The sequence below is a fragment of the Denticeps clupeoides genome, chromosome 1 (assembly GCF_900700375.1).
Source record: "Denticeps clupeoides chromosome 1, fDenClu1.1, whole genome shotgun sequence".
NCBI classification, from domain to species: Eukaryota; Metazoa; Chordata; class Actinopteri; order Clupeiformes; family Denticipitidae; genus Denticeps; species Denticeps clupeoides.
Window position 1 is genome coordinate 1,931,998 of NC_041707.1, and position 21,547 is coordinate 1,953,544.

Genomic DNA, 21,547 nt, shown 5'->3' on the forward strand with positions numbered 1-21,547 from the left:
AATTCCCACAATTCTATTTCAGTTTATTAAGGCACACAATCCGGGTCCTTAATACATTACTTACATTAATTAACTGGATGCATGCAAATTCAGTTTTAACAGTTCAATATATTTATATTTCTATACATCGCAGATTTTAACAGATTTATCTGGCACACACACACACCTGCTGTAATAATTGTGGCAAAACTACAGGAGAGAAGAGAGAACTCACCGACACACATGGGGTGGCATTATGGTACGAAGCGCTCCCGTTGCCGTAGTAACGAGCGTCTGACCTGGCATTCTCCCTCTTCTCAGAGGACCTGGTCACCCCTCCGCCCCCCAGTAACGACAGCATGCCCACCTACTGCCGGAGCGAGGAGGGCGACATCTTCCTGGCGGCCGAGTCGTGGAAGCCCAACGTCTGCTCCAGCTGCGTGTGTCTGGACGGCGCCATCAGCTGCTTCTCCGAGTCCTGCCCGCTCGTGTCCTGCGCCCGGCCCGTCCTCAGGAAAGGCCAGTGCTGCCCCTACTGCCTGGGTAGGTTTTTTTTCTCATGAACGTCATGAACATTATTCACAAAAAATGAACTGAATCTAGTAAAGACCCGTCTCTGAATTAGGATGCATGGTTCAGTCATGAAAGTGAAGTGATTGTCAATGTGAAACACTGCAGCACAGCACATGGTGACACAACTAAATGTATCCTCTGTATTTAACCATCACCCTTGGTGAGCAGTGTGTGAGGTGTGTATGGGGTGTGTGTCTGCGTGTGGGGTGTGTATGGGGTGTGTGTCTTCGTGTGGGGTGTGTATGGGGTGTGTGTCTGCGTGTGGGGTGTGTATGGGGTGTGTGTCTGCGTGTGGGGTGTGTATGGGGTGTGTGTCTGCGTGTGGGGTGTGTATGGGGTGTGTGTCTTCGTGTGGGGTGTGTATGGGGTGTGTGTCTGCGTGTGGGGTGTGTATGGGGTGTGTGTCTGCGTGTGGGGTGTGTATGGGGTGTGTGTCTGCGTGTGGGGTGTGTATGGGGTGTGTGTCTGCGTGTGGGGTGTGTATGGGGTGTGTATCTGCGTGTGGTGTCTGTATGGGGTGCGTGTCTGCGTGTGGGGTGTGTCTGCGTGTGGGGTGTGTATGGGGTGTGTGTCTGCGTGTGGGGTGTGTATGGGGTGTGTATCTGCGTGTGGGGTGTGTGTCTGCATGTGGGGTGTGTATGGGGTGTGTGTCTGCGTGTGGGGTGTGTATGGGGTGTGTGTCTGTGTGTGGGGTGTGTATTGGTGTTTATCTGCGTGTGGTGTCTGTATGGGGTGTGTGTCTGAGTGTGGGGTGTGGATGGGGTGTGTAACTGCGTGTGGGGTGTGTATGGGGTGTGTATCTGCATGTGGGGTGTGTGTCTGTATGGGGTGTGTGTCTGCGTGTGGGGTGTGTATGGGGTGTGTGTCTGCATGTGGGGTGTGTATTGGGTGTGTATCTGCATGTGGTGTCTGTATGGGGTGTGTGTCTGCGTGTGGGGTGTGTATGGGGTGTGTGTCTGCGTGTGGGGTGTGTATGGGTGTGTGTCTGCATGTGGGGTGTGTATTGGGTGTGTATCTGCATGTGGTGTCTGTATGGGGTGTGTGTCTGCGTGTGGGGTGTGTATGGGGTGTGTGTCTGCGTGTGGGGTGTGTATGGGGTGTGTGTCTGCATGTGGGGTGTGTATTGGGTGTGTATCTGCATGTGGTGTCTGTATGGGGTGTGTGTCTGCGTTTGGGGTGTGTGTCTGCGTGTGGGGTGTGTATGGGGTGTGTGTCTGCATGTGGGGTGTGTATTGGGTGTGTATCTGCATGTGGTGTCTGTATGGGGTGTGTGTCTGCGTGTGGGGTGTGTATGGGGTGTGTGTCTGCGTGTGGGGTGTGTATGGGGTGTGTGTCTGCATGTGGGGTGTGTATTGGGTGTGTATCTGCATGTGGTGTCTGTATGGGGGTGTGTGTCTGCGTGTGGGGTGTGTATGGGGTGTGTGTCTGCGTGTGGGGTGTGTATGGGGTGTGGTGTCTGCATGTGGGGTGTGTATTGGGGTGTGTATCTGCATGTGGTGTCTGTATGGGGTGTGTGTCTGCGTTTGGGGTGTGTGTCTGCGTGTGGGGTGTGTATGGGGTGTGTGTCTGCATGTGGGGTGTGTATTGGGTGTGTATCTGCATGTGGTGTCTGTATGGGGTGTGTGTCTGCGTGTGTAAAGTGAAGTGATTGTCACTTAAAATAATAATAATAATAAAGTGAAGTGATTGTCACATGTGATACACAGCAGCACAGCACACAGTGCACACAGTGAAATTTGTCCTCTGCATTTAACCATCACCCTGAGTGAGCAGTGGGCAGCCATGACAGGCGCCCGGGGAGCAGTGTGTGGGGACGGTGCTTTGCTCAGTGGCACCTTGGCGGATCGGGATTCGAACCGGCAACCTTCTGATTACAGGGCCGCTTCCTTAACCGCTAGGCCACCACTGCCCCGCTAGGGGTGTGTGGGGTCACCACTAGGCCACCACTTGTGATACACAGCAACACAGCACACGGTGCACACAGTGAAATTTGTCCTCTGCATTTAACCATCACCCTTGGTGAGCAGTGGGCACCATGACAGGCGCCCGGGGAGCTTTGCTCAGTGGCACCTTGGCAGATCGGCAACCTTCTGATTACGGGGCTGCTTCCTTAACCGCTAGGCCACCACTGCCCGGTGTGGGGTGTGTATGGGGTGTGTGTCTGCGTGTGGGGTGTGTATGGTCTAGTATGAAACGCTGGTCCTGGATCAGTGGAAAGGAGATTCTTCTTTTTGACGTGTTCTGGCTGAAGGCATCTCTCCTGACGTGTGGAAGATGCTCAGCATCGCGGCCGCTGTAGATGAACTGCTGGGTTATGACAGATGGCGGGAAGCAGCTGCTGTTTGCTGAACGCGTTGTCTGGATCGGATCGGATCGTGTTAACGTGTTGGCAGCATCACTGCTGGCTCTGCTGTGACCCTGCAGATCTTCCATCAGTCTCCGCTGGTGAACTAGAACCTCTGCGTGGTGGAGATGTCATTCGTAAGGAATCCACGGATACCCAAAGTAAATAAATCAACCTGAACGTACGTGTTACGGTTCTGATGAGGCTTCCGCCAGCTGTTATTCCACACGGCCGTGGTGTCCTAGTGGACCTTGATGAAGGTAGCGTCCCCACTGGGCCCACCAAGGGTGATGGTTAAAAGCAGAAGGGCGTTTCACCGTGTCACCTCGTGCTGTGCTGCGGTGTCTCACAATGACGGTCACTTCAGAGTTTATTAGGTAGCCATGTCACCGAATAATAAAGCGCCGCGTCTCTCCGCTTCTCCCCACCGAAGACGCGACGCCGAAGGCGGTGTGCCACTTCAACGGGAAGACCTACATGGACGAGGAGCGCTGGGACATCGACAGCTGCACCCACTGCTACTGCCTGCAGGGCCAGACACTCTGCTCCACCGTCAGCTGCCCCGCCCTGCCCTGCCACCAGCCAATCACAGTGGAGAGCAGCTGCTGCCCCATGTGTCCTGGTAAGAAGATGTCAAGCATGCTCCTCTCGGACCTGCTGGCTCCTAGGCTGGATCAGTGTGGTCCACATCACGGATGGAACAGTGAAACAGCGACCACGCTGACCTGTGACCTAAAAAACAGAGGTCGATAGGTCGTTACTGTCACTGCGGTCACCTTGACCCTGTCACCTGACCCCGTCTTCCTGTTTGGGTGCAGAAATGTACGCGCCCACCAACATACCCATTGAGAAGACAGACCACCGAGGAGACAAGGAGCACCGGCAACCTCTCTGGCCGACCCGCAGCGAGAATGACATCATGCCCCAGTTCAGAGGTCAGAGGTCATCCATCATGGCTGAAAGCATTTTACATTTTTACCTTTACATTTACCGTATTTACCAGACGTCCTCATCAGTAGTTACAGGGACAGTCCCCCCCTGGAGACACTCAGGGTTAAGTGTCTTGCTCAGGGACATGATGGCAGTAAGTGGGGTTTGAACCTGGGTCTTCTGGTTCATAGGCGAGTGTGTTACCCGCTAGGCTACTACCACTATTAATATTAAGCGCCCATTATTAGGGCGTGTAAAGAAGCGCAGACACATTTACATTTACAGCATTTACCAGACGCCCTTATCCAGAGCGTCTTACAATCAGTAGTTACAGGGACAGTCCCCCCCTGGAGACACTCAGGGTTAAGTGTCTTGCTCAGGGACACAATGGTAGTAAGTGGGATTTGAACCTGGGTCTTCTGGTTCACAGGCGGGCGTGTTACCCACCAATCAGCAGACGCCGTTACATCACCTCTCAGTCCCATGACCGCTCTCTTATTCCCAAAATCGAACCCACTTGGGGAAAAGAAGAATCGTTAGATTAATCGATGCATCATAATAATAATAAAATAAAATAAAATAACCAATCGATTAATCGACCCGCCCTCGTGCCCATGCCACTTCCTGGATTTTTGCTAAGTAAATTCAGCCTGGTCTCCACAGAGGAACCTGAAGGTGTGTGTGTGTGTGTGTGTGTGTGTGATCGCGCTCTCTCTGCTCTCGTAGGGGACTTCGGGAGCCTCCAGATGCCGTACTTGGACGGCCAGGTACCACGGCGGAACGGGGACGCCGGCCTGTACGCCGTGGCCTGGGTGGCGCTGCCCGTCGTGACGATGCTGCTCCTGGTCGCCGCCCTGCTGCTGGTCAACCGGAGGAAACGGTGGATCCCGCTGCCCTGTTATCACACCCCCAGCAAGGTAGGGGTGCCACGCCTCCTTTTACAGTTCCGGTTTTATTAGCACAAGGCATTAACATGTCTCTCTGTGTGTGTGTGTGTGTGTGTGTGTGTGCGTGCAGCCTGCCCAGCTGGTGTACGTAGACTGTCAGAAGGGCGGGGCGAAGGCTCCGGCGGACAGCAGCGCCCAGCGGATGCTGCGCATGGCCGACCCCGACTCACGATACAGCGGCTACTACAGCATGCCGAAACACACCAACCTGCAGGCCGACAACTTCTACCAGACGGCGTGAGGGCGGGCGGGCGAGCGAGCGAGCAAGAGAGAGAGACAAAAAAAAAAAGTTAAAAACAAACTCCCCTCACTTCACAGAAAGAGGCGAGTGACAATCTGAGACCCCAGCGAGTAGAGAGGCTGAGACCTCGCTGGTCAGGTGTGTGTGTGTGTGTGTGTGTGTGTGTGTGTGCGCGCGTGAGGGTTTGTGGGCGGAGTCCTCCTTTCTCCTGCATTCCTTTTATTCTGTTTGCCGCTGTTTCGGACTCTGACCCTCTGAACCAAAGTTCTCCGTTTCTGTCCATCATCAGCTGGAGGATTGCTGTGCGTGTGTGCGTGCGTGTGTGTGTGTGTGTGTGTGTGTGTGTGTGTGTGTGTGTGTGTGTGTATGTTGGACACAGCGCAAACCAGACAGACAAGAGGCAGTGAGCGCAAAGTCACATGGCTGCAGGAGACTCCTCCCATCAGCCTGCCCGCGCCTCCTCCTCCTCCAATCAGAGCGCGCGTTTCTTCTCTCCTCCCTCTAGCCGCGCCTACTTTCCTCCGCCTCCCCCCCCCCCGGTTTTTATCGCGCCGGCGGAGGGGTTTGGGTTCGATTAGCGCTCACATGTCACAGCGTCACAGTGCTGCTGCGCCTCTGGGTGGCGCCGAAGAGTCTCACCCAAGTTCAAACGCCCGGGGTTTCTTTTTCTAAAACTGCAGTATGGGATGAACATGTTGTATAAGCACCTTTTGTTTGTGTGTGTGTGTGTGTGTGTGTGTGTGCGCACTTTTTCACTGGTAAAGAAATTGCCGTTGAAAATCTTAAATTTTCATTATAGGAACATCCGTGTACATATTAATGTTAAAATGAGTGTGTGTGTGTGTGTGTGTGTGTGTGCGCGTGCATGCACACTTTTTTTCCCCTACGTGTGTAAATTTTTTTATTTTTGAATGTATTTATGATTGAGAAAGTTCAGATGTTTTAAACGTGAAGCGTTGTGACGGCGGCGCTCGGGCGCTGGTTTGCTGTTAAATTCGAATGGATGAAGAGGAGGAGGAGGAGGAGGAGGATGGTGGTGACGATGGAACCGGAAGAAAGTGAATCATCTCGTTCTACCTTTCACATCCCGGTCCTCGTTTCTCTCAGTGTGCCGAGAGGTGGGCGGGGCAGCACATCGTTCTGAGGACACTACTGCTGAGGGGGCGGGGCCTGGGACAGTGTGAGGCGGAGGCAGGGTGGGAACGGGGGTGGGGTTCTAGATGTGTTGATAGTTTATACTTGTGTCTGTCCATTCGTAGAATCCTTAATTTTGGCACTTTTATATCGAAAAAAAAAATCGACCTGTGTGTGTGTGTGTGTGTGTGTGTGTGTTGTGTGTTTTTCTCTCGGAGAGCTGCCCTGAGATTTTACTTTTCTCTGCCCGCCCTGTGAGACCCCATGACCTTGGTGTTCATTTACAGGTCACGTCACAGCAATGCAACCGAACCGACCGGACCGACGCATTCTGCATTTCGACACAAAGCAAAACCCACAGCGCCATGTAACTGTGACACGGAGTGTGTGTCTGTGTGTAGGTGAAGGGATGGAAGAAGCTTGTTACTCATTAGATGTATGTTATAATACACGTATTTACGACATCAGGTCCTCACATAGTCTCTGTGTGTGTGTGTGTGTGTGTGTGTGTGTGTGTGTGTCGGGTCTCACAGGGCTCGTCTTTTCTTTTTTCCTCTCCTCAGTGCGTCCTCTGGGTATTGTTATAAATACTCGGTGTCACTTGGCAAAAACACGTAAAAAATAAATAAATAAATAAATGAGTATTAGATTTAATTTATTCTTTTTCGATGACCATAATAATTTATTAATGATTAGAAGAGAAGCGGCGGCGCTGTGCCTCACCGGCAAATTTATTCTTCCTTTTTTTTTCCTCTCCTCCATGTTTAAGCACAAGAGTCTCTTCTGTTCTTCTGTTAAAAAAAGAAAGAGTCTGTTCATATTGATGATGATGATGATGATATTACAACAATAAATATTTTTAAAAGAGGATAGATGAAGATTTGACTCAGAATTCCTGTAGCACAGATTTTTTAAACTCTCTTGTATTATTTCATTTGTTCCTTTGCAGTACAATAAAAATCATTTGAAAGCAGCCAGAAGAGACGCGTTCCTGAGCTTCTTTACTGCCGTTTGTGCACTTGGGGACTGAAATAAAACGGGAAAATCTGGAATTTGCCGCTTATTAACCGTAACTTGCCAGACCTGGGCTGTGAAGTCCCTCTCTTCACCACCGAGGGGCAGTAGCGGCCTTTAGTTGCTACTCTGATGAAGCATCAGTCAGCCAATTGATGGGTGACAATCTTCACGCCACGGAATTCTGTCCGTATTTTCTGTAGGTTCGCGGTTTGCTTCCGTAAATTCTCCTGACCAGCACCGGACCGGAGGTCGTGAACCCTGTCACTGGGTGGGGGGGAGAGCCCTCAGGACCCCACTGGCACCCTGACAACGTTCCATAACACTGGGCGGCCGGGAGGCCGTCCTGACCTTTGACCTTCCGCTGGAAAAACCGCTCCACGTTCGGAATTCTTTCCGCGGGGGCCAGCTGGGTGCAGGACCCCCCTGATGTGCCGCTACCTCCTGACCTCTCTGCTGGGGAACCTGGGGAACCGCATTGTCCCCGTGAGTGTGTGTGTGTGTTCTCGCTTTTGCCCAATTTTTTCCTTTTCATAACTGACCAGGCACGCCAGAAATGTCCATCAGCTAATCCTCTTATCCAGACTCCAGTTCCAACTCCAGCCAGAGGAACGGCGCCACCTGCAGGTGGAGGCGTGGCGTCAGCATCTTCTTCATGCTTCTGGAACCTCACAGCGTTCTTGGTTCAGGCCCTGTAGGGTCTGAAATGGGTTTGTGGTGGAACGTCCTTATGAAAGATGACGCGAGAAACGGAGAAGGAACATCATGATGGGGAATGGTGGAGCGGCCTGCTCCTCACGGATTCACCAGCTCAGGATTCCACTTCTGCAAAAAAAAAACGCACACACACACACACACACACACACAGCTCGCGGCTCCATCCTAGTCATCTGACGAGCAACTCTCATCCCGTCCTGCACGTCCAGCGTTGTCCTTTGTCCTACAGCACCAAACATGAAGGGCTCCTTTCATGGTCCTGAAATCCCGTTCGTTTTCACCAGCGACGGAAGGAGCCAGATGTTCAGAATATCTAATAAGTCAGACGGATGGGGCCAGATGTTTTGCTGTGATGTTCTGTATGCTGTCATTAGGTCACGGGACGATCCTTCGTCAGAAAATGACCCTCGTTCATTACTCGCTGTGTGTGAGACGCTCTTATTGAAGCCCAGTTGATGGTTTTTGGTCCATCAGATCTCCAGCCCCCCGTTTATTCCACCGGTGACCGAACGCTGCATTTCCACAGGAATGGGAGGACATAAACTGTCTCACTGCAGGTCTTACATTTACAGTCAGTAGTTACAGGGACAGTCCCCCCCTGGAGACACTCAGGGTTAAGTGTCCTGCTCAGGGACATGATGGTAGTAAGTGGGATTTAAACCTTGGTCTTCTGGTTCACAGGCGGGCGTGTTACCCACCAATCAGCAGACGCCGTTACATCACCTCTCAGTCCCATGACCGCTCTCTTATTCCCAAAATCTCAGTCAGCTGCTCCCACATGAAACATGGGGTGGTAGTAGCCTAGTGTGTAACACACTCGCCTGTGAACCAGAAGACCCAGGTTCAAACCCCACTTACTACCATCGTGTCCCTGAGCAGGACACTTAACCCTGAGTGTCTCCAGGGGGGACTGTCCCTGTAACTACTGACTGTAAGTCTGTCTGGATAAGGGACGTCTGGTAAATGCTGTAAATGTAAATGTAAGCTTCTGCACCACCAGAACATGATACTTCGCTTCTGTGCACGTCCATAAAGTGATCCTGACGAGGTCTTCGGTTCACCAGACTCCTGGACATCTTGGCACCTGTGGATCACACCCCTCGTGGTTTTAATGTTGGTGAGAAGCTGGAGGTGGCTGAGATCGTGTAGCTGTGTGGACCAGGGGGGGGGGGGGGGGGTGGAGACGCCCTGCGGTGCGCATCACGATTCTCGTTTTCGCGGGAGATGAGACAGTCCTTCCTTCCTTCTGTCCTGCATGGGACCCGCCAGCGTGTCCCGGCGGTGGGGGCGTCCGGAGTCACGTGTCCGTGCGTAACGGCGCTCACATGGCGGGGTGGCGGCTGCGCGCGGATCGGCGGTCGTCCGGTTCCGCCTGTGACCGGGTTGACCGCCGCCGCCAGTAGGGACCCCCAGACACCCCACCTCCCCAACACGGAGCGGAGAGACCGCATTCCGCCTCCGCCATCCGGCATTTCACACACACACACACACACACACACACTCGCTCCGGAACCCGAATCGTCCGAACATGGAGCCCGAGCCGGACGGGACCTGCTCCGCATCCAGGCAGACGCCGATCGCCAAGATGTTCCGGGTCCGGAGGAGGAGAGAGATGCTGCTGGTCCAGCTCCTCTTCATCTGCACCATCCTCTTCATCGCCTGGTGCGCGTCGGCGGTGCTCAGCGGAACAGGTGAGCCCGGGGGGTCCAGGCCAGGGGATCCGGTTCTGGACCGACGTGGAGCGGGTCGGAGGCGACGGAACGGAGAACCTCGGAGGATGTCGGTCTGTCTGTCTCGCTGTGTGTGTGTGTGTGTGTGTGTGTGGCCTGGAAGAAGTTGGTGTGGCCAGTTTATTAAAGGACTGTGTAATCGCAGTGTCCAGTTTATCGAGGTTCTGTCCGGTTCTCTCGGGGCGGATCGCAGGTTTCTGTCAGATGGAGAAGATGTTCCGTCAGACAGTTGCTGCTACATGAGACAGATGTGAAACACACACACACAACTGTATTCCACTCATCTGATATCACCAGTTCAGGAAGGAGGTCATAGGTCGGATATTAGAATTGGGTTCTGCGCGGTTCTATAGGTATATTTTTGCTGCTTGATTTGGAGTTGAAATGAAAGGAATTACATTAAGAACCGTGACTTGTTTGTATTCATCAGTAAACCCCCCGTATCTGAGGGGGAGATGATCGGTGGTGAGAACCCTACAGAACATTACTGTATTTCAGCTGAAACAATACTGACAATATTATCATTTCAATCACAACCATTTTTTTGGTTGTAAATAATAAAGTCTTTACTGACGGCATGATGGATGGGGAGAGTTGGTGCAGACTGTCCTTTCTGTCCTAACTGGCAAACGTTCTCCCCAGTCCCCCTGGACGTGTCCCTAATATTAAACGCCGCGTCACGGAACCTGCTCTCGAGCATCTCCCACTTTATTAATTATGCGTGGAAAAAAACAAAAAACAACAAGAGGCTTAAAGGATTGTGCCAGCATGATATCAGTCCAGCATGTGACTGGGGGCGGAGCCACTGCATTCAGACGCCGCCTACAGTGAACAAGCGCCACGTCTGCTGTTCATATTTTGCAAGTCCTGTTTGAAGTCCCTCTCGGCTCTCGGCACGTTGGCGGCTCTTTGCTCATGAATTAATGCAGTAATTACAGGTAATAAATGTGTGTCCCGGACCCATATATCTCCGCCCAACTTTATAATTACAGGCCTTGCCCCCGGAAGCAGCTTAGGGACGTGCAGGCGGTCAGCGGAGTCGGAACCATGGACGCCTCGTCTTTATTAGACATGTCTAAGAATGACCTTGTCCCCCACAGGACGTGGGCTCGCTGCGGAGGGCTGGGCACCGGCGTCCGCGGACCACCCGGGCCGGAGGCTGATGGCGGCAGAGGTGGAGAACGGCACTGAGCCCAAGAACTGCACGGCGCCAGGTACCTTCCTGCCTCCTGGGAGTCACGTGGTGCACCTTCACACGGCCCACCGCAGAATAAACCAATAAAACACCGGGTATTTACTCACCGTTGCGGTGAAGGATTTGTGCAGGAGGGCAGAAGATACGGTCCTGGGCACTATTTTTAGGCCCTTCGGATGCGGCGGTGACGGTTCTTTACAAACCCTTTAGAGGAGAAGAAGAAAAGGGAAGCTGCTCCACAGATGGGGCTGAGCACCATTTACCCTCAATCAATCAATCAATCAATCAATCTTTATTTGTATAAAGCATCCAGTGTGATTGTGGCGGGAGTGGCTCTAGTTAACAGGGACGGGGCAACAGGGGCAGAAAGAAGGGACCGTGAGGCTCAGGAAGGGGAACCCATCCTCCTCTGGTCACTACTGATCAATAAATAAAAGATTTCATGGGACAAGTGTGACGGAGATGCCACGTGTCCACTCAGCATCTTCATTCAAAGTGGACATCAGGGTCAATTTATTACCAGAAAAGAACAAAACCTTCTGCTGACTCTTCCAGTAAAGACGTATTTTATGGCAAGCCTTCAGGACCAATAGTCTGCAGTTTCACGCCACTGTTCAAGGTAACACCGTAAAAAATGGTGTTATGTTGCGAGAAAATGCTGTAAAAACGCTGTCTTTTTTTAATGCCGCTTAGTGGTAATACGCTGTGTGCAAGTGGCATAAAAAAATGGCCGCCTGAAGCCATAACTGCTGAACAAAACAAAAACCCCTCCAAAAAAAAACGAGCATTGCATGGACAGGGTGTCCAGCAGCCTGATCGTCCTGGCAGTTCAACTTTACTGGTTGTGAAGAGCGCAGGATGGAGATGATTAGAATAAAAGGATGTTTGAATGGATGTTTCATTGGCCCTGATGGCTTGCCACACACGTGGACACATGGTCTGAGGAGGAGGATCATCTCAGCTCATCTGGGACATTCGAGAGGAGCTGTTGTCGTATAATGTTCTGCACGTTTCAGTCTGATGGCGGTGCGGTTGTGGGATTGACGTCTTTGCTCTGACTTCACGTTGCGTCCCAGTATAACGTACTCGGCGACAGACGATCTGATGGGATGCGGCGGCTGCAGGTGACGGTGGGAGGTCACAGGTTCAAATCCACCAACCATCCAAAACTACAGAATAATTGCTGCTCGAATCCTTCTCTGACGTTGGATGTTCAGGCCACGCCCTGTTTACTACAGTTCCTGGGGAGTCGTGTGGACGGAGGCGTAGTGTGTGTGTGTGTGTGTGGTGTGTGTGTGTGTGTGTTAGACCTGCTGGGTGTGTGTTATCGTCCCTCTGCCAGTGGCCGAAGACGAGCTGTCGCCAGGAGCCACGCTTGGTCATCAGAGCTCAGTGTGACGCTGCCAAAGCCTCCGTAATGCGACTTAACACTCGTGTCCTGCGGCAAGTGTGTGTGTGTGTGTGTGTGTGTGAGAGGAACTAAGAGAGAAAGGAAGAGGTGTACAGAGACAGATAGTGAGAAGGAGAGTGAGAGATGTCCATCACAGTCAGAATCCCGCTGAGCTGAAGGCCACGTAAAGGTCACTCCATCTGTCGCGATGGAGAATCGTCCCTCCGTCTGTCTGTCTGTCTGAGGACTTGCCGCAGCCCCCTCGGTCCTCCCCGCGCTCGTCCACGCGCTTCACCTCAAGAGGAGTTCATTAAACTGCAGATGACAGCGTGAGATTTGAAATATTGGTGTATATTAATATGGTTCCTGCGCCATGACATTTACATTTACGGCATTTACCAGACGCCCTTATCCAGAGCGCCTTACAATCAGTAGTTACAGGGACAGTCCCCCCCTGGAGACACTCAGGGTTAAGTGTCCTGCTCAGGGACACGATGGTAGTAAGTGGGGTTTAGAGTACTACCACCCTACTTCCTACTATGACAGCCACTCCCCAGTCTGGGCTGCGCTGGCGTCCTCGTCCCTCGTCACCGTCCCGCCTACAGTAAGCGGCATGAATAAACGAGAGGACGCTGGATTTCACGTCTTTAACTACAGACGTAATTTATCTCTGCCCTCTGCACTAATCTGCGATGTATGGCTCGCCGCTTTCCAGGGACGATTTGGTGCCACGGAGACGGCGCGGTCCGATAAGCGTGAAATATCGTCCTCCGGAGGGCCGGACAGGGAGTCCTCCTGCCAAGAAGACAGATGAGACGCTTTCAACGTGTCCCACTCACACTGGAAGGCCCTCGCTTAGCGCCGTGCTGCTGTCCCGGCGTCCTGTGGGAACGTCTCACCCGTCCCCCGGTGGACTAGTAACGTGAGCCGTAATCCTCCGACACGGATCGGGTGGGAATCGGAGGGGCCGAGGACAGAAGGGACCGGATGTCCGATCTGACAGCTTCAGAACGCTAAAAATCGTGGTACTGTCCTGTTCTACTGTGGGGAACAGCGCTAGAACATGCGTTGTGTGGGTTCCGTTCCCTCGCCATTTACATTTACATTTACATTTACAGCATTTATCAGATGCCCTTATCCAGAGCGACTTACAATCAGTAGTTACAGGGACAGTCCCCCTGGAGCAACTTAGGGTTAAGTGTCTTGCTCAGGGACACAATGGTAGTTAGCGGGATTCGAACCCAGGTCTTCCGGTTCACAGGCGAGTGTGTTACCCACTAGGTTACTACCACCCTAATTAATTTCCTGAGCAAGTCAGATGGTTGCACGCATTCCAGCGAGGACATCCTGGACACAGTCACATGACCCCTGCTCAGGGGCAGTGGTGGCCCAGCGGTTAAGGAAGCGGCCCCGTAATCAGAAGGTTGCCGGTTTGAATCCCGATCCGCCAAGGTACCACTGAGGTGCCACCGTCCCCACACACTGCTCCCCGGGCGCCTGTCATGGTGCCCACTGCTCACCAAGGGTGACGGTTAAATACAGAGGACAAATTTCACTGTGTGCACTGTGTGCTGTGCTGCTGTGTATCACATGTGACAATCACTTCACTTTATTATACATGACGCATGGGTCCTTTCCAGACTCTTCCAGCCTCTGAAATATTTCCGCTCCTCCTCACTTCCGTCCTTTATGCCATTCCTCTCCCCTTGATCACATTATCGCTCTGTTAGCTGATTAGCTCGCACCCTCGGACGGGCCCGTGGGGCGGAGATGAACCAGGGTGGGCGTGCCCTTTTACATTTTTAAATATCCAAATACGCTCTGCTGCAATGATGAATTGTTAACGAAGCTCTGGGGGGAAAACACGACCACTGCTGGCATGAGCCGACTGCCATAAAATATTGAAAGATTGTTGAAGCGAACGCGCTGCAGAACGGGAGTTGTGTGTCGTGGGGACAGATGTTTAGATGTGTGGACAACACGCAGGTTTATCGGGGTGTTGATGAACTATTCCAGCGCTGGTGGTCCCGGATCTCGGAGGGATCGATCACACACGGGAGCGGCTCAGGCAGGGAGGATGGGGTCAGAGGTCGTCCTGCTAGTTGGTTAACGTGAAAGCGCACCGTTCTCTGTGATTTTCCTCCGCCAAGCGCTGCAGTCTTTTCTGTTGTGCAGAACTCAGTTGGTCGTTATGTAACATCTCAGATCTCAGGACAGCTCAGCTCCAGCGCCTCGTTCTTCTTCTTCAGAAGCAGCAATCACACCGTGACACTCGTGCAGTGTGTGTGCGTGTGTGTGTGCGCGTGTGACACAGCGGGGAAGGCGCTCTTGTCTGGCTCGGTGAGTAATGGCCCTGTCATTCATTATTGATCTCTGTTTGCTGGGCTCCTGAGGTGTCTAATGGAATCGCGCCTCCACACTGGGACCACGAGGCTCCTCCCCCAAAATAAAATGGCGGCTCCCACTACCTACTAGACCCTTTCCTGACCTTGAAAGGGGCTGAACGGGGAGAACAGACTGACTCATGATGGACTTTTAGTGGAAGTGAGTTAGGCTCTCTGACAGGTTTGGGAGCGGCCCAAGTGGAAAAACACATCTGTGTGACAAGAGACAGACAAGAGTGGACATTTGTCACTCATGTGTGCACTTAGTGACGGGGGTTGTTGTCCATGGTGCTTGGTGAAGTGTCAGTAATATAGTTTTTCCTTCCTGTATTCTCTTCCAAAAATCCAAAAGTTAACCTACAGATATACCTGAAATTGCTTCTCTGTATTTAACCATCACATTTACAGCATTTTACCAGACACCCTTATCCAGAGCGACTTACAATCAGTAGTTACAGGGACAGTCCCGCCCTGGAGACACTCAGGGTTAAGTGTCTTGCTCAGGGACACAATGGTAGCAAGTGGGATTCAAACCCGGGACTTCTGGTTCATAGGCGAGTGTGTTACCCACTAGGCTACTACCACCCACTACTATCACCAACAGTGTGTGGGGACGGTACTTTGCTCAGTGCAACCTTGGCATTCGAACCGGCAACCTTCTGAGTATGGGGCCGCTTCCTTAACCGCTAGGCCACCACTGCCTTATGTTAAATGAGAGGTCAGTGTCTCTCTCATACTCCTCACTAAACACCACACAACCACACACACACACCTTTCTACAAGCTGTGTGGGTCTCAAGGCCAAATGGCTGGAGCAGCATGGTTAGTGGACACACTGCTTATCGAGTATGACCTTGAAAGAAAAACATTATTCCATAAAAAACAAGTGACAGGGAATAGAGAATCAGAAAGTCTGAAACCGGGGATAAAAGCTAAATAAATGCTAAATTAAAGTACATTTACATTTTCGGCATTTACCAGACGCCCTTATCCAGAGCACCTTACAATCAGTAGTGACGGGGACAGTCCCCCTGGAGACACTCAGGGTTAAGGGTCTTGCTGAAGGACACAGTGGTAGTAAGTGAACCTGGGACCTTAGTTCATAGACAAGTGTGAGTTACCCACTAGGCTATTACCACCCCCTAATTTGGAAACCTATATACTATATATAAGTAAAATTATACTAAATCCATCAGGGCTGTACTGCGGTTTCATCATGGATGCAGCAGGTCATATTTATTCACTCTATCCACATGTAGAATCATGGAAGTGTTTGTGTGTGCGTTCTGGAAGATTCTGTTAGATGACCTTCCTCTGTGCTGCTGGGTTAGGGATGACTGGTGAAGGACACAGAGCTATACAGCCAGTACCACACACACCACATTATGTACACACACTTTATTCTCACACCCACAACCACACACACGTACAGCAGTCACATACACCAAATATACGTAATTTACACATACCGTATACATTCATGCCTCACATAAAACATGCACAGGAGCTTAGACTCTCAGCAAACACACCACACACATACTCAGCATTACTTAATTACACTACTACCACCAATCACTAACACTCACAACCCATCACAACCAATCACTACCACTTAGAACCCATCACTACCACCAATTACTACCACTCACAACCCATCACTACCACCAATAACCACTACTTACAACCCACCACAACCAATTACTACCATCCATCACTAACCCTCACAACCACCACAACCCTTCTCTACCACCCATCGCTACCACTGTCAACCCATCACTACCACCAATCACTACCACTCACAACCCATTACTACCACTCACAACACATCACTGCCACCAATAACCACTGCTTACAACCCACCACAACTAATTACTACCAACCATCACTAACATCTACAACCACCACATCCCTTCTCTACCACCCATCACTACCACTCACAACCCATCACTACCATCCCTCACTACCACTTACAACCTACCCCTACTACCAATCACCACTACTTACAACTTATTACTATACCAATCACTACCACTCTGAACCAATAACCACAGCTTACAACCCACCACAACCAATTTCTACTACCAATCAATACCACTCACAACCCATCTCTACCACCCTTCACTACTACTTGCAACCCATCCCTACAACCAATCACCACTACTTACAACTTATTATTATACCAATCACTACCACTCGGAACCAATTACTACCATCGTTCACGACCCATCACTACCACCAATCACTACCAGTCACAACCCATCTCTACCACTCACAACCCATTACTACCACCCATAACTACCATTTACAATCCATTACTGCAACTCATGACACATTACTACCATCCATCACTACCACTCACAACCTATTACTACCACCCAAGCTCATTCAGGAACAAAAAGTGCATCTGAGTCATCTGTAGTACTGGCTTCTGCTGAGAGGTTCCTCTCTAGTCCTGGAGACAAAGTGATAAGGTTGGTTTAGTCTGTCTGACCCTGGTGTTTAATTTGCCAGGATCGGGTCACCGGTGTTCCAGTTTTTGAATTGCTGCTCAGCCAGGTGATTCGGCTCATCTGCCCTCTGACCCGATAGTTGATACCAGAATTTGATTTTCAGGGCGGAAAATGATTCATATTTCACGTCTGGTTTCATGTCTGCCCCGGGGGGGTGTCGGCATTTTAGAACAGGCCCGGGGAGCCAGAATGCGATGACATCACTCTTCAGCCTGACACATGGTTGGGCCCCGTCCCTGGAGACGCCATGGGTCAGCGTGTTGATTTGTGCAGCAGATGGCATTGGGCCTGGCATCTCCACCCAGGGCTGCAGGCTGGCATCATCAGTGTGTGCCCACATGCTCCACTGCAGCCCTGCCTCTGTCCCTCAGATGGCCGCTGCCAGTGTCCTTCTGCACAAGAATGTCACCTTCAAATGATTTACATAAGAGCAGCAGTATGGACAACACAATGTCCCCAGCATGTCCCCAAGGAAGGGCGTGACTTTGAGTGTCCTTGTAAATAAGGGAAGGGGTCAACACAGAACATGTTTCATGGTGAATTTGGAGCACTTGATTTATGACACTGAAATGCATTTAGTCCCACACCATCACACAATACGATGTGTGTGTGTGTGTGTGTGTGTGTGTGTGTGTGTGTTTGAACTCCTGTGCAAACAGTGATGATGTTTGGAACGTTTTCATTTCAGCTGTCCACGAGTTCCCTGAGGACATATTTACCAACCAAGAGCGCAAAAAAGGAGCCGTCCTGCTGCACATATTTGCGGTATGAACCGTGTGTCTATATGTGCGTAGGTCTGTGTGTGTGTGTGTAAACTGTGTAGGTGAATATGTGTTTGCACACCTGTTATAATTTGTGTTGATGTGTGTATTTGTGTGTGTACAATTACCCTGGTTTGTGTCTTTATCTGTGCCCTGGCTGGAGTGGACGTCCCCTTGCATGAGTATCTTATATATGTGTGTGTATGTGTGTGTGTGTGTGTGTGTGTGTGTGTGTGTGTGTGTGTGTGTGTGTGTGTGTGTGTGTGTGTGTGTGTGTGTGTGTGTGAGTGTGTGTCTGATGTCTATCATACCAATTATCACCATCATAATCACACCTAACAACCAAAGGAATCTATTCATCAAGCTTCACACACACACACACACACACACACACACACAGGACAGAAACATTGTTGTTTTAATAGATTTATTGCAGGCAGGACACAATTATTCTCATGACTGAGCAGCAGGACAGAATTAAATAAAATAAACAACAAAGATAGAGCACACACACACAGACACACACACACAATCATCAAACAAACAGGAAACGGGGCGTCACATGAACACACGCGCGCTGCTGCACTGCTGGGGTTTGTTGTGTAAGCGCTTCATCTGAGGTCAGACTTGAAAAAAAAAAAACACATCTGCTTTCACCTCAACACAACGTGAACATTTACATTTACGGCATTTACCAGACCCCCTTATCCAGAGCGACTTACAATCAGTAGTTACAGGGACAGTCCCCCCCTGGAGACACTCAGGGTTAAGTGTCCTGCTCAGGGACACGATGGTAGTAAGTGGGGTTTGAACCTGGGTCTTCTGGTTCACAGGCGAGTGTGTTACCCGCTAGGCTACCACCACCCCACATGAACACATTTTATACCAGTGCAGGATGTGTGTGTGGATTCAGTAGTTGATTCTCTGATCAGATTTGATTCGATTCAGTAATGGCTTCACTCAACATCTAATCGGAAAGGCCACAAAACCATCAGATAACGGAGGGAAAAGTGTGTGTGTGTCTGTCTGTTATTTTTTTCATGTGTTAATAAAATCGACTCACAGACAGACCGAGTACTAATTTATAAATGAATTACGTGCAAAACCGTTCTCCGATGCTGGTTCCGTGTAATGGATGATTAAAATGAAATGAATGGTATTACCGACACGCTCTTCAGACTCTGGACCACTGGAGCCGCCCCGATTCCCCCACTAAATGTGTATTGCGGCGTGTGCTCCTCCCGCAGGCCCTCTACATGTTCCTGGCGCTGGCCATCGTCTGTGATGACTACTTCGTGACGTCCCTGGAGAAGATCTGCGAGGTGAGGCCTGCGTCTGGCAGGATGAATCAGATGGACGCAGGGCAGGGGGTGATGAAACGCTGCCTCTCTTCCTGTTAGAAACTGCACCTGAGTGAAGACGTGGCGGGAGCCACTTTCATGGCGGCGGGAAGCTCGGCGCCGGAGCTCTTCGCGTCGATTATTGGTGAAATAGCCGAGTATTTAGTTTGACGGGCGAGCGTCAGCAGTTTAATGGAGGATTAAGGCAGATCTCTCTCTCTCCAGGGGTCTTCATCACCCACGGCGACGTGGGCGTCGGCACCATCGTGGGCTCGGCTGTGTTCAACATCCTCTGCATCATCGGTGTGTGCGGCCTTTTTGCCGGACAGGTAATGTGTGCGTCTGGCGGACTTTTGTGGCGCATTGTGTTGAATTGAAACGCCGATTCCGAGCGCCAGAAGTGTCTCGCCCCGTAATCAGAAGGTTGCCGGTTGCACCATCCCCACACACTGCTCACCAAGGGTGGCAGTTAAATACAGAGGACACATTTCACTGTGTGCACCGTGTGGGTGTCGGTTTTATTTAGACCAAAGTGCTGTACAGTCACACGGTCAGAGTTAAACGTGGTTTTTCTCGTTGTGAAAAGGCAGTTTATTCCGCAGTCGCCGGCACGTTTTAATCCGGAACTTGGAACGGTGAGAATCATTCGCTCTCCAGATCTGAGGGTTCGAGCGGCACTTAAGAGATCAGTGAGGTGTGGAGGTGCCGTCTGGAGCTGTAATTGGGGGCCTGACAAGTGCGGCGTTTTTCAAATCCCGGGAAATGCCCAGGTTTACAACAAGATCGCCGGAGTCCAGCCTCCGTTCCACCGAGAATTACAAATCACGTTAACGTCTCTCTCTCCAGGGGTCTTCATTACTCGCGGAGACGTGGGCGTCTGCACCAGCCCGGGGGTACCACACTCGCCTATGAACCAGAAGACCCAGGTTGAAATCCCGCTTATTATCATCGTGTCCCTGAGCAAGACACTTAACCCCGAGGTTAAACCCTCTTGAACCTGAGTGTCTCCAGGGGGGGACTGTCCCTGTAACTACTGGTTGTAAGTCACTCTGGATAAGGGCTGCAAATGTAAATTTCATAAAACTAATTTACAAGCAGCCAATCGTATGCAAAGGAAAGGTACTGTGGACCTGATCAATCAGACGCCCTAATCCAGAGCGACTAACAATCAGTAGTTACAGGGACAGTTCCCCCCTGGAGACACTCAGGGTTAAGTGTCCTGCTCAGGGACACAATGGTAGTAAGTGGGATTTGGACCTGGGTCTTCTGGTTCCCAGGCGAGTGAGTGGATTAAAATGATCAACATCGGTTCGAAAGCGTACAGGCAGCCGGTGCAAAAAAAGACATGATGGGTGGCATGTCAGACTGTGGGGACAAGCGGTGCAGCATCTGCGGTTGCATTAATGATGTTTTTTTTTACAGTTTTATATCTGAAGCTGTGATGATTGATTGGCATTTGTTCTGACGGGACGTTCCTGTGGCGGACGCGGCGCCGGTGACGTTGACTGGACGTGATGTGGATGTTGCAGTATGATGACGCCGGTGTTCTGTCGCTGCTGAACTTACTGCCCGGTGCAGTTTTTTTTCCAGATTTCGGTGTCCTGGCTGCACTTCCGGGAGAAAATGGCTGAAAAATTCACTTTTACAAGCCGAGCTTCTGCTGCTGGCCGCGTGGAATCCTGTGGGATCTTTCGTTTATGAGCCACAGTCAGATCCCTGTCACACGTCTGGTGGGCGGAGCTTGATGTCAGCTGGGGGCGGCGGCCTCAGCATGCGGACTTGTGACTGGGAGCAGTGTGATGAATCAGTGCCCCGAGCGAATCTTTTCATCATACGTCCTCCTCCTCAGGCCTAAAGGGGCAGCGGTGGCCTAGCGGTTAAGGAAGCGGCCCCGTAATCAGAAGGTTGCCGGTTCGAATCCCGATCTGCCGAGGTGCCACTGAGGTGCCACTGAGCAAAGCACCGTCCCCCCACACTGCTCCCCGGGCGCCTGTCATGGCTGCACACTGCTCACTCAGGGTGATGGTTAAATGCAGAGGACAAATTTCACTGTGTGCACCGTGTGCTGTGCTGCTGTGTATCACATGTGACAATCACTTCACTTTCAAGTTCAGATTCAGGGGGTAGGAACCCTCTCAGGGGTTCAAATAATAAAATCCTGGCTGCCTCCACTGCTGTCGTGGGATGGAGATGTAACCCCGGCCTTCAGAAGTCTCTCTCTCTCTCTCTGTCTCGGTCTCCAGGTCGTGCTCCTCACCAAGTACTCCGTGTTCAGGGACTCGCTGTACTACACCTTCTCGGTGGTGGCCCTCATCGCTGTGAGTTCCTCCGCCCGCACCGCCAGACTTGCTGCCTTTTT

General features: G+C 51.3%; 2 protein-coding genes across 2 annotated transcripts in view; both read left to right on the forward strand.

The window, feature by feature from the left end:
- crim1 (cysteine rich transmembrane BMP regulator 1 (chordin-like)) overlaps window positions 1-5,124 on the forward strand; it is a 41,551-nt gene extending 36,427 nt beyond the window's left edge. Inside the window, exons 13-17 of the mRNA XM_028984327.1 lie at window positions 301-522; window positions 3,330-3,518; window positions 3,715-3,831; window positions 4,553-4,743; window positions 4,844-5,124. Of these exons, the coding sequence (XP_028840160.1) occupies window positions 301-522; window positions 3,330-3,518; window positions 3,715-3,831; window positions 4,553-4,743; window positions 4,844-5,014 (890 nt within the window). The 3' untranslated portion in view covers window positions 5,015-5,124. The remainder of the gene's footprint in view (window positions 1-300; window positions 523-3,329; window positions 3,519-3,714; window positions 3,832-4,552; window positions 4,744-4,843) is intronic.
- Window positions 5,125-9,086: 3,962 nt separating this feature from the next.
- slc24a4a (solute carrier family 24 member 4a) overlaps window positions 9,087-21,547 on the forward strand; it is a 19,200-nt gene continuing 6,739 nt past the window's right edge. Inside the window, exons 1-7 of the mRNA XM_028982565.1 lie at window positions 9,087-9,570; window positions 10,710-10,823; window positions 17,776-17,852; window positions 19,096-19,170; window positions 19,249-19,333; window positions 19,414-19,517; window positions 21,432-21,506. Coding sequence (XP_028838398.1) covers window positions 9,408-9,570; window positions 10,710-10,823; window positions 17,776-17,852; window positions 19,096-19,170; window positions 19,249-19,333; window positions 19,414-19,517; window positions 21,432-21,506 — 693 coding nt within the window. The 5' untranslated portion in view covers window positions 9,087-9,407. The remainder of the gene's footprint in view (window positions 9,571-10,709; window positions 10,824-17,775; window positions 17,853-19,095; window positions 19,171-19,248; window positions 19,334-19,413; window positions 19,518-21,431; window positions 21,507-21,547) is intronic.